The 12,641-nt window shown below is 39.6% G+C and overlaps 3 protein-coding genes across 4 annotated transcripts in view; all 3 read right to left on the minus strand.

Annotated features, from left to right (window-relative positions):
- Positions 1–2,944, minus strand: part of LOC115384419 (tetratricopeptide repeat protein 4-like) — a 4,915-nt gene extending 1,971 nt beyond the window's left edge. Inside the window, exons 1-7 of the mRNA XM_030086691.1 lie at positions 2,715–2,944; positions 2,515–2,632; positions 2,252–2,413; positions 1,039–1,116; positions 503–627; positions 303–389; positions 1–58 (exon numbers count right to left, since the gene is read on the minus strand). The exon at positions 1–58 is cut by the window's left edge and continues 184 nt beyond it. Of these exons, the coding sequence (XP_029942551.1) occupies positions 1–58; positions 303–389; positions 503–627; positions 1,039–1,116; positions 2,252–2,413; positions 2,515–2,632; positions 2,715–2,825 (739 nt within the window). The 5' untranslated portion in view covers positions 2,826–2,944. The remainder of the gene's footprint in view (positions 59–302; positions 390–502; positions 628–1,038; positions 1,117–2,251; positions 2,414–2,514; positions 2,633–2,714) is intronic.
- Positions 2,945–4,355: 1,411 nt separating this feature from the next.
- LOC115384418 (probable proline--tRNA ligase, mitochondrial) lies at positions 4,356–8,762 on the minus strand. 2 transcript variants are annotated; one of them, XM_030086688.1, is made up of 4 exons: positions 8,185–8,762; positions 7,191–7,521; positions 5,703–5,948; positions 4,356–5,613 (listed from the first exon to the last, which is right to left on the minus strand). In XM_030086688.1, exons 2-4 carry the CDS (start codon positions 7,503–7,505, stop codon positions 4,732–4,734), a joined length of 1,443 nt encoding a protein of 480 aa, XP_029942548.1. In that variant the 5' UTR covers positions 7,506–7,521; positions 8,185–8,762; the 3' UTR covers positions 4,356–4,731. The 2 variants fall into 2 exon arrangements, with proteins under 2 accessions (XP_029942548.1, XP_029942550.1); XM_030086690.1 differs by having other exon boundaries at positions 7,191–7,524.
- A 127-nt stretch (positions 8,763–8,889) lies between these two features.
- On the minus strand, positions 8,890–12,054 carry LOC115384417 (transmembrane protein 69-like). The gene is made up of 3 exons (XM_030086687.1): positions 11,917–12,054; positions 11,062–11,106; positions 8,890–10,973 (listed from the first exon to the last, which is right to left on the minus strand). Exons 2-3 carry the CDS (start codon positions 11,104–11,106, stop codon positions 10,209–10,211), a joined length of 810 nt encoding a protein of 269 aa, XP_029942547.1. The 5' UTR covers positions 11,917–12,054; the 3' UTR covers positions 8,890–10,208.
- Positions 12,055–12,641: the final 587 nt, after the last annotated feature.

Genomic DNA, 12,641 nt, shown 5'->3' on the forward strand with positions numbered 1-12,641 from the left:
CGCTGTCTGAACCACACTGTCGATTGTTCATGGATTGTAGCAACTTAATACCTCGATCCTGGGAAAGAAAAAGCACAAGAAATGCTTTTCATGTCAACAAACATGCAGATCTTTTCTTTACAGAACATTTAAGACTTAATTTTAAATGCACCCAAAACTTACTGGAAAAAAAATCAAGACCTGAAGGTAGAACTAGTGTCAGGGAAGAATGGAGGGATCATCCCCGATATAATAGATTAAAATTTAAAATAAATATGCAAGCTTCCATCAGTTGAATGTGCAAGTGATCATGGCTTACATACCTGTATGGCAGCCAGAAGAGCTTCTTTCTCACACTGAATCTTTTTTTCTTTGACCTTGGCCTTCCTGGCATCTCGCTCTGCAGCTCTCTAATATGCCATAATCAAAAGAAGAACAAAAACAAAACAAAACAAAAACTTGTTCACAGCTTTCTCTTAAAACTTCAACCCCAAAAAAACCCTTTGCTGAACACAATAGTTACTTTGTGTTTATCGGCTGCAGCTCTCAGCTCCCGCAGCTTCTTGTCCGTTGGCATGACTTTGAGCCCATCATCACACCACTGAATTGCTTCTGAATAATTACGCAGCTCGATACAACATTGGGCACCTGCACAATAACAAAAGAAAGATTCAAATTGTCTGTCATTTAAACAATCCCAGCATGTATTGTTTGACATAATGTTTCTCATACACAGTTACAGATGCAATTACATTGCATTCACACTTATGAACACTTTTATTTTACCAGAAGATGAACAGACAAAGTGTAACACTGCACACAATCATCATGTCGAGTCAGGAGTTTAAAACAAGTTAAAAAAACAAACATTGTGCTGCTATATTAATTGAGTTGAGCTTTATTAAAAACTGTGAAAGAGTCATGGTATGACATCATGAAACATTTCAATTATTAGACATTGAAATTACACAAGAGCACAACTTAACCAAGCCATGCAGCAGAAGACAAGCCCATCGCTGTCTGACTGGCACAATTATTGCTCTTCTTAGGTGACCATACCTCTGATTAAGGCTTTAAGGTGGTCAGGCTTGATCTTCTTCGCAGCTGCAGCATCAGTCAGTGCTGAGCGCATGTTACCTGTTAGGAAAACACAAAACCAACAAGAGCATATTCAACTATGAAATCAATTTAAATTTGAGGGAAAAAACAGTCAAAGGAAGTATTTGCTTAGTTGCTTTCTTTGAAAACAACCATATACTTTTCTTTTTGACACAAATGTAAAAAACAAACAAAAAATTGTTTCAGTAGAGAATAATGGGGAGAGCATTGGAACTTCAAATCAAAGGCATTTTTGTATTATGGACAAATAATTAAGCCTGACAGACTTATATAAAGAAATATTGTTTAAAACAGCTTTAAAAAAAAATAAGAGGATCTAGTAAAAGGACAATTGAAAGACAACGGAGATGCACCAAATATTCAACTGAGACAATATCATGATGAGCTAATACCTCCGGGTCCACTTCAGACCTAAAATGTGCTCTGAATGAATTTGTGCTCTGACATGATACATGGGCCTTGGGCTAAAGATGTCTTAAACTTATTAGATAAAGATTTGTGAGCCTCTTCTCTAGTCTACAGTAGTGCTGAATACTACAACGTTCTATTCAAAACCATGGGGGAGGTTCACCAGAACAAAATCCCAACTACTGCAGCTGCATTCAACATGAATGCAACTCACATAAATTTAAAAAGACTGTCATCAACAATATCTCTTCTGGAACCTTTTCTGGCTTTAACTACAATCGCCAGACTGCACATTTTAAAATTATTCCAACATCCCCAACCATTTACTCCTGGCTGTGTATACTGTGGCGTATAAGCTTTAAAAATAAATACATAAGTAAATCAATAACCCACCTTTAGCAAGGCATGTCAATCAGTTGTAAAATGTTTTGCACTGAGTTGTCTATATATCCATGTTGGCTTTCGTGCTGGGTTTGTAAAAACTGAACCTGTAACTATAAACATATATACAACAATCTTTCTAGTCATCTCAAGCTTTTGTTGAAAGTTAAAGGGCATGCATGCATGATTTTAAATTGTCTGTATGTGCAAAAAAGTGACATTGTCAGTCTCGCCTTCGCCAAACAATGATCAGATCAAGCTACTGAAATCTTAAAATAAAAAGCATGTTTACTATTATGGACGAGTGGAAGCTTCAGGTACACATGACAATATAGTTTAACAGAGCTAATATATATGTGTTTACCCAGATAGTAGTGTGCTGCAGCTCGATTGGTGAGAAGAACAACATCGAGATCCTGGTCCCCACATTTCTTCTGCAAACCTGCTGTGTAGGACACGATTGCTTTCTGGTAGTTCTTCTCCTTGAAAAACTCGTTTCCTTCATTTTTTAGGCTCATTGCTTGCTCTGGAAAACAAACAATCCCACGTTTATGGTGCAGATTTCAGTGAAGTCACCGTTTATTACATCCAACGGATCTGGGGAGGGAGCAGCTGAGGCGTGTTTACCGTGCGGAGGCCGGTCTTCGCTGTGGATGATGGACTGCAGGCAGGCCAGCTCCGGGAAGCTCTGCGGGTCAATGACATCCGGAGCTTTCTTCATGAACATCGGCACTTTATCAAACTCCTGTATGGGACGAACGCAGAGGTACATCAGTGGCAACATCCACCGAGTTTACTGTCCCGTGGTAGTACGTCCGGAGTTTTACCTGCTCCCAGTTGTCTTCACTGAACCCGTTTTTGTATCTCTGGGTTTTAAATTTGTCCATGAACGCGTCCATATCGTCGTCGCTGTCACTGTGTGCCGCCGGAGCCGCCATCTCCGATAAACTATATACTGTAACGCACTAATCTGAAGGACTGGAGTAGTTCGATATGAGCTTCTTGCGGAGTTCCACACGTCGTAGTTTTCCACCCATGTGCAATAACAGTACTGCACTGCCAGAGATCCGTGTGGAAACTGAGTCGCGTCCACTTAGTTCCGTTCCGGGATCCACCAGGCGCCAAGACGAGTTCTGAGTTGTGAAAACAGTTGAAACGCAGTAAATCACACTATTAAGTACTAAAAATTAATAGTATGATAATCTAACTATTTGCACAAAGCTATGTTGTTGTTGCAATGTATTTTCTCAGCTGCCAGCACTGTTTGTTGGGTGTTGCTCCATAATCTGGTACTTTTTTGAGATGAAGATGATGATGAGAAGCAGAAGCAACAAAACAGCTGGCAAAATTCTCGCAGGTCTTAAATATGTTATTAAAAAAAATGTGTTTGATGTTAGTAGTGCATCACAGGTACGGTGATTACCGCCTGACAATAATGTTTTTTTTTTTACAATAATGTTACATGCAGATAAACTTTCCTGATTTAGTTTGAAAAAAAAAAAAAAAAAAAAAAGAAACCATCATCTTCCAGTATATAGAATTTTAGTGTTTCATGTGGATCAGGTATGAGAAAATCAAAAGGTGGTCTGCCAATAACACTAACAACTAAATAAGCCTACAAATGATCATGTATTGACATAATGTCCTTGATAAACTGGTGGTCATGTCTATTTCTGAAGTACTCTTACATTTACTTGCCTTGGATAGCACTCACCTGGCTGATGATCCCTTTACATTCCATCCTCGATGCAACTTACACTGAAACTCAGAAGGAAATGATGTCAGGTAATCCATCCACCTACTAACTCGCTTCTCAAATTTAGCATTGTCGCACACTGACAATGCCTGAAGGAACCATACAGCTCTGACAGGTTGCCAGTCTATCACAGTGCAAATGGAGTCTCACACCAGAGAGAAAATTCTGACTGAAACACTTGTCTGTACTGTTAAGTAAGAAGTCTTCAATTTTAACAGATATTTTGTGTGATGAGACTGTTCACAACTTCATCTCCATGCATTACAACAGTAAAAATAGCAACTGTTGCAGTGGCAGCAACAACTAATGCTAAGGTAACAGTATGGCCATGGGCATGGAGGGGACAGCAGCTCTCCAGAGTTCTTGATACTACCATCATCAGTAATTTTAATAGTATCAGTAACAGTAACATTAGCATTGAAGAAAGGGGAAAAAACCAAACCCTTCAAAAGGTAAGCAACAAACCACCAAACAAGTAGAGTAGATACACTTGGCTCAGAGCAATATGATCCAAAATATGACAAATACATTTGCATAAATTCTGCCCAGGCCAACTTTTGCAGTCAGAGAAAACTAAAGAAGGCCATGTAATTTGGTCTTTAAAGCACAATCCAAGTTTTGAAAGAGGACAAATGCAAAGACAATTTCAGGTTTAAACTAACTTACCTGGGAAGCATGCTGAAAGACTTCCTTGTGACAAATATATTAACAGTTCAAACTCTTTATTTTCACTCAACAGTCTCCCATCACAAAACTATAAACTTATTTTTTACATTTCCCAAAGCACCATGATGGTTTTATTTACATATTCATGAAATACCAGCAATGATTTGTACCATGAAAGTTGATAAACAGATATAAACATAGATAAATCAAAAGAGCATTCATCCCGAAGACAATGTTTTATGCACAAAAACAAACAGCAGAGCTGTGGTTCTCGTCTTTCACATGAAACCCAAATGTTTTTATCATCCAAGAGCTATGCTGGACTAAACCTCAGTGTGTGAATACAACCGTTAAAAAAAGATTAAATGTCTGTTGGCCAGGTCCTTAGACAAGTATGGACATCATTCCACATTCAGTGTTGCTCATACTGTTTCTACTCTTCCCAGTAGATCTAGTAGTCCATCTTTACTGAGAAACATGGTTTCACCTGTCTGCTGACACATTACCTCAAATGTAGGTGGGTCCTCCAAAGCTCCCTGTCCCACTACAATAACATATGGGTAACCCAGTCTGCTGGCATCCTTCAGCCTCTTTCCAATGGTCATCTGTGTGCGGTCATCAAAAACAACTTCACCTCTCAAATGGGGCAGTGTGTTTCCCAAAGAATGAACCAGCTCCTCTGCCACCACTCCTGCTTCGTCTGCTTTACTGCCCTTTTTAGGTGGTAAGACACACACCTGATAAGGAGCAATGAGCCCTGGCCAGCGGATCCCTTCTTCTGTTGACATCACCTCTATTGCAGCAGCAAGAATTCGAGTGACCCCAAGACCAAAGCAGCCCATCTCAGCAATACTCGGTTTGTTCTGGGCATTACTAAAGCTGGCTTTAAATATATGGGAGTACTTTTTCCCCAAGTAAAAGGTGTGACCTACTTCTATACCCTTTGACTCTACAAGTGTTCCAGTTTTGCACTGGGGGCAGGCACTGCTATCCGATGACATGGTCTCCACGTTGGCAGAGAAAGAGCAGCTTCCACAAACTAGAAGACGGTCTTCACCGATGTCTGCTGGCAGCTGGAACTCGTGGGATAACTTCCCACCAATGTTTCCCGTGTCAGCCTGCACCTGGACGCAGCGCAGTCCCAACCTGGCAAAGAGCTGCGTGTATGCCTGGCATACAGATTCGTAGGTCTGGTAAGCAGCTTCTTCACTCACATCAAATGAGTACATGTCCTTCATGTAAAACTCTCTCCCACGAAGAAGACCAAACTTTGGCTTTGGCTCATCTCTGAATTTCCGAGTGATCTGTGAATAGAAAAACAATTTACAATGTAATAATAATAATAATATTAAAAAAGAAAGAAGCACACACCAACAAGGAGCTGAACGCTTACTTGATAAAGAAGGAGAGGGAGCTGCTTGTAAGAGAGATTCGCCTGGTGGGCAATGAGAGTTGTCACCACCTCCTCGTGTGTGGGACCCAGGCAGTAATCGGCGTCGTGGCGGTCCTTCAGGCGGAACAGTTCCTTGCCCATCAAATCCCAGCGCTCACTGGTCTTCCACAGGTCCGCTGAACACAAACTGGGCATGTCTATCTTCTGACCACCAATCGCCTGCATTTCTTGATCAATTACTCTCACCTGTAAAATATCAGTGTTATTACATTTCCCCCAACAAAACAGTGAAACTTCTCACTTTTGCAGTCCAGGTTGAAGACTTTTTCTACTGAAAAACAAAGTATCTCTATAAATTAGGAGGGTAAATATTATACAAAGAGATTATCATAGTATGAGCTCAGAAGAAGTAATCCTCCTCATTTTCTATTTCTTCGTGTTTATATAATAACTTCCCTAAATTAAAATAAAATTACTGTTGGGATACAAATGCATGTTTCAAAGGGCAACCCATTGTTGTCTGATAGATAAACTATACTGTGTGACCCTTCAACACAGTTACATATGAATTATGGCTTTTATTGTGTCCCGTCATGTTACTCCACATTTGAAGGTGTGATGCAGCTGTCAAATATTTAAATTGATCAGTACCAACTTTTCAACACAGTACCAGAAATTTGAATTGAATAATATAAACTGTTGCCAAAGTTAAACACACTTTTGAGTCAATATCAGCTCTCAAACTATTTCTGGATATATCTGCATCTGAAATTTACTGTAAATCATTGTTTTTTGTTTTTCTTTTTAGAAATGCTCCCATTCATTCATTCATTCCTCCTCTTTTCTATTTGGTCCACAGGAGGTCACAGTGGCAGTATAAAGAGCAGAGAACCGTAGATAACTCCATTGCCTGCAACTTCCTCTAGCTCTTTTGAAGGGACTGGCTCATCAGCCGTACTAAACAAATGATTTCATTTTCTTACCCTCTGCATTACCTCCGAGTTAGATGTTCTCACGAAAACTGTAATTTCAGATGTTCAAACCACCTTGACTGGTCTGTCTAAATGTGGAAGAAGGCTCAACTCCTTAAACTTACTCTACCAACCTGTGGAGTTGTTCCACCATTAAGCTTTAGCACCATCTACTGCAATTCTAGAGGTGTTGCATTTAGTGTGTCAATCTCGAAACTTCAAGTCAACCTTCAATCATGGCTTTATAACACACCGTTCCACCAGCAATATCATGGGAGCTTACAATACCCACATAAAAATGAGACAAAACTCCAAAATGAAATGGGTTAACTTATTCCACAAAGGAAACGGGAAGAGAAATAAAGCATCACTTACAAAAAAAAAAGAAAAGAAAAGAAAGAAGCACTATTTGCAAGGGGTATCACCACATTAAAACGAAAAAAAAAATGAAGAAAAAAATAAAATGTTGGGTTACTTTTTGGCATAAATAATTCCTAAAATGAATGAGAAAACGTACCAGTTTCTCCATGGAGCGTACAGTGGCAGGAAGATAGTAGTAGCACCCTGGGTTGGATGGATGGATAAGCCCTGCCTGTTGCATGAGTCTCTGGCTCTTACAGGTCATCTCTACTGAAAGCCGGCTGTCTTGTCCCACATCCCGCAGGTTTGCGGGTTGGTAAAGGCGGGACACCAGCAGTGTGGGTTGGCTGCGTCTAGATGGAGACGGAGTCGCAGGGTCGGCACAACTTGAATGGCTCCTCTTAGGAAGGGTCAAGCCTCTGTAGAACCGGTGAAAGACCCTCTGCCACACTGGATATATTGCGGGCTCCATGGTAATTCCAAGTGTGCTGCTTTAACACAAAGACAAATTGTAGATACAGCAAAATGACAGTTATTTAGCAATCATATTTATAGAATCAACATTAAACAACAGAACATTCAACATCCCAGAAAAGTTAAATAAACATCTTTCAATGGACAGAGGAATTTGTCTTTACATGCAAATCTCAGAAAAAATAACTACGTGACTGCCGGATGGGGTTCAGCTCAGAAAATGTAACTGTGCCTCGTGAAACTGATAAAGTTTGTGAAAGCAGATAGTAAGCACCTTGTAAATAGCGATGGGGGAAAGAGGGTGAGTGTTGGGAATCACTTCCATCATTAAACTAGTGATTGTACACAAAGTGAGACCAAGTCATCTGTCTGGAGGTTTGAGCAAAAGCATTGTCAGGTGTAAAGTATAAGAAGTCTGCTACTGTACGTAATTATAAACGCGTAGAGCGTCAGCTCACAAGAGGTCAGGAGCGCTTCCTGTAAAAGTAAAAGTCCAATATTAAGATTACAGATGAATTCCAGCTCGTCTTGAATGAAAAATTCCTCTTATGTACTGAATGAACCACAGCTGATTCAGACATCTTCCTGTCTCTGAGAACAGCTTAGCAAGTTTAGCTTCATCCGCTAACACACGTCAATGTTATTATACCCAAGAGTGGTAATAACAAAAACCTCACCTCCACACAGATACTGACAGACGGTTCAGTTCGACTACAGTAAATAACTACATGAACATCTTAGGTAAGTTGACAAGCTGCTAAAGGTGAGCGCTCCGCAGCAGTCATGCTGCCCGTCCGTCACTGTCACTTCCTGTCAGCAAGCTGACGTGCTCTGCCGCCCCCTGCAGGCCTGGAGGAGAGACGGCGCTGAGCAGGGGAGGTACACAGCCTTTTCCAGCCACTCACAAGGATGGACCTTCCTTGGTTACAGTTAGGAAATTGTGCCATAGCGATTCTCTGTGTTGGCCTTCTAATGTCAGTGTGACAAAAACCAAGGAGGCCTGAAGAGGAACAGGATGTCCCAGCCCCTCATTTCAATCCAGTGGGTCTGTGTGAACATTTTGGATACATGATGTTGACCTTAAACTGGGCTGGGTGAGGAACAACAAAGCCCCAAACATAAAAAGGCCCTTAGGCTGTACATTTTAATATGATTTATTTAATTTTGATCCTATCTTATTGACATTTTAACTTCTATTTATTCTCTGCATTCTTTCTATGTGGAGCAATGCCGAAAAGAATGGCCCTCTGAGATTAGTAATTTCTGTTCTGTTGGATCTCTAAACCTATTTCGGCACTGTCCTTAATCCAGTGCAAACTAAAATATAGTGAATGAATTACCTTTCTGAAATCAACTTCCTTATGATCCTCATTAAACAAACTGTAAATAGGTCTGAATTTATTCAAAAACAGAAGGTTTGTTACAGTTGAGCTGCAATCTTTATTTTCTTTATTATTTTCTTTAATTATATATGATTCAATTTTAGTCCCTCAATTAAAAGCTTTCCTTTTGAGTTCAAACATACTGTAACCTCCATGTTTGGCACATTTCATATCAATTTTCTAAACATGGGTTTGTAGGGTTAGCATATTGTTAAAAATGTTTAACATTATTGTATTCTATTCTGTGTGGAGAAATGCTATAAAAAAAGTTCCCTGTCCTATTAATGAAGTATTTATATTTTATTCTATTATACAGCAAAAACATTGACATTTTTAACAATGATGTGATCTAGTTTTCATTTGATTCATTATTTACAGATCACATTCTCCTGGTTTGTCAGGAACAACCAGAAGGTGAAAATAACCTGTGGGCAGTAGAGTGCTCGTGTATGGGATGAAGATGGCATATAGTGTAATATCACAATGCAACTAATTGAAATTTCTGCATGTGACACATGGGATGCATTTCAGGTGACTTTTTTTATCACTTGTGGAAAGAAAAAAACTTCCTCATACTTCAGTGTACCAGGTTATGTTTAAAATAATCAGGGTGTTGATATTGGTCTTTGTACTCTTTTCAACACTTCACAAACCTTTCAAAAGAATTTGACTGGGAATTCATGAAGGACTAGATGAGAGCAAAACAGACTGGTTATAAATGTTATCGTGTGCTTCTCTTCCTAAAGTTGCAAGAATATGATAAAGTCCAACATTTTTTCCATTAAGTAGTGTCAATTCACAATAGTACAACTTCACTGAGTGGATTCATGGCAACAAAGTCATTACCTGGTTTGGTTTTCAGTCAATCTTTTAACAATAAATAAATATTGTTTGTAGCTATACATGGCACGAGTGTAAATTATTTATTTTGACAACGGATACAATCATATATGAGGCCATATGTTATCCTGAATTTTCAATATTTCTATTTTTCATACAATGCAGTGAAAACTGAACAGCAAAAGAACATACTGAGTGACTACGGGTTCTGTGGAAGACATAGATAAATTACGAAAAATGACGAACAAAATGGAGGGGCAATTTCTTTAAAGAAATATTGGCATAAGACTATTCCTAATGTTTTCCTTATTTAAAAGATGATTCATGTCAGGATATCACAGAAAACATGATGACAAGAGCATTCAACTTCAAAGCTCCAAATAAGCAGCAGAAAGCAGAAGAAAACCCTTTTTCAGGAAACCCAAATGAATATGCATCATAAAAAAAAAAAAAAAACTATCTTGACCACTCAAATAATTTTAGGCTCCAAACAATTTCTTTTCGGGGAAGCTTCCGCTCAGTAATAGTGTACCAACAAGAGAAAAAGTTGCAACCACTGTGAGGACGGAGCGCAAGGCTTTGAACCAGCTGGGATAAGTGGGTAGCAGAGCCAGATCATAATGTAGTGAGATTCCAAGTCCCATGATGACCATAATTATTGCAGGGGTTATGTTGTCGCTTATTAGCATGGTCATGCAGGCTAACAGAGAAGGAACCACACTGTTGGCCAGGTTAATCCAGTCAGGACTGGCCGGGCTGCTTTCAGGGAGTGCAAATCCCCATCTAGCTCCACCCAGAAAAGAAACGATGGAAGCAGCATAGGCTAACTGGGCGTAAGCCAGCTCCGGGTAGTAGTTCTCTGTCACAGCCATGAAGAGAGAGGGACCCACAAAAGGAATCAGCCCAGCAAAGCCCAGGTAGAGGGCTGGTTTGGGACTCTCCCAAATGTTCTTGAGGTCATAGCGCAGTAGATCCAGTTCTCTTGGAGGAGGTTCAGGCTTTGCTCGCTTCTTTAGTCTCACAGCAGAGGAATGGAAACATTCATTTCTAATCCAATGTGAAACACTGTTTGTCTGTACTTTTCGAAAGAGCTCAGTCCTGAAACCCAGCAAACTGGAAGAGTTCACATGGCCACATGCTGTTTCTGAAGATGGTAGCCTGTATGATGAGAATGCTCCACTGTGTGAAGATACGTTAAGCGTTGATGTCCAGAGTCTTTGTGGAGGACATGACCAATGCAACAACTGAAAAAGAAATTCAGAAAATATTACTAATTTATTTTGAAAATAATAATCTATTAAAATCAACTGCTGTAAAATAAGTGTGAGTTACCTTATGGGTTGCAAAGCTGCTTCTTCTGAGTGTGAAAGAGAACATCTAGTGAAGAAAGAAACAAGTTCAAGTTTGGGAAGAGAAAAAAACATCATTTAAGCTATGTCAACTGTTGCAAAGCACAACATTCATAGAAAAAAAGCTTTAAGTCACAATTTAGACAAGTTTCATATTCATTTCATACACAAATTCACTGAATAATGGATGCATTTTCAAGGAACATAAGTATACAGAAAATGGAAATACCTGTATGTGAGCATGTGGATTTTTTCAGTACAATTTCTAAATTACAGATGTTTTGGGTTGTTTTAATCTACAAAAAGGTAAAACTCAAGCATTTTGAAACAGAAAATATTGTAATATATTTAATTATCCATCCACACATCGTAGTTTTTCTTGTCCAGGTTTGCAGGTCACTGCAGTCCCAGCTGAACTCTGGGCGAGGGCCGATTGCAGCAGATCAGGTTGTCAGTCCGCGCGCGCGCACACACACACGCACGCACGCACACACACACACACACACGCACACACACACACACACACACACACACACACACACACACACACACACACACACACACACACACACAAACACACAAACACACACACGTAACTTAGGGCTACTAATGAACCATACTCATGTTTTGGACTGTGTGAGGAAACTGGAGTACCACGACGAAGTGAGAACACACAGATAAACTATACACTTACTATGCAATAACAACGAAATAAAGAATTTCATAACATATATAAACACGAGCACCATAACACTGGTGCACGATGGCGTGTTGTCGAACTAATGTGGACTGTGTTAAAAACTCCGCAAACGGAATGAATGAAGACATCAGTACTGACCTTGAAGCAGCTAACGTTCCTCTCCGTTTACCACATGAAGCGAATGTACGGATACAAGACTTCGGTTTCAGGTTAAACAACACGGTAAGAGTCTTGCAGGAAGAGATTGCTAGTGGCGACCTCCTCCTGGAGTCGGTGCGCTGCTTTAATTCTTCCGTGTTCACTGAACGAAAAAACGTTCCGCCTCAATGAAACCAGTCACGCGAGCGAAAGAAGAGATGCTTCAAAAATGCTGAAAAAGCAACAGAGTGCAGGTCAAGGGACATATACAGTACTTTTCTGAAAAACTTAATCGCTGAGGTTATTATCGATTATTTTGTCATTCGCGTGTTTAAATAGGAATAAAGATAATGCATGCCTAGACATCACCGCATCGGGATTTCTGAAAATGTCCATGCGTTTGGACAGTGAATCATTTTGTGAAGATCACATTGAACGTATTTATGTACTTTCTTTTACAATTAATGTAATAAAACAACCGCTCAGACAAGTAGGAGACGGATACAAGTCAGCTTCACATTAGGTTTATTAGACAAATAACCCAGCAGGGGGCAGTCATGCAATGACAGTTTCTTATGCGCGACAAAGTTTGTGTGAACTGATACTTTTAATTCGGTCGCGCAAGTAGAAATATCAAATAAGCAGTCGCTTTTCACTTTCCCATTTGTTGTCATTATTACTACTGAGAATACAGGATCAAAAATAAAATATCAATTTAATTATTT

This window comes from Salarias fasciatus, unplaced genomic scaffold (genome assembly GCF_902148845.1).
Source record: "Salarias fasciatus unplaced genomic scaffold, fSalaFa1.1, whole genome shotgun sequence".
Taxonomy (NCBI): Eukaryota; Metazoa; Chordata; class Actinopteri; order Blenniiformes; family Blenniidae; genus Salarias; species Salarias fasciatus.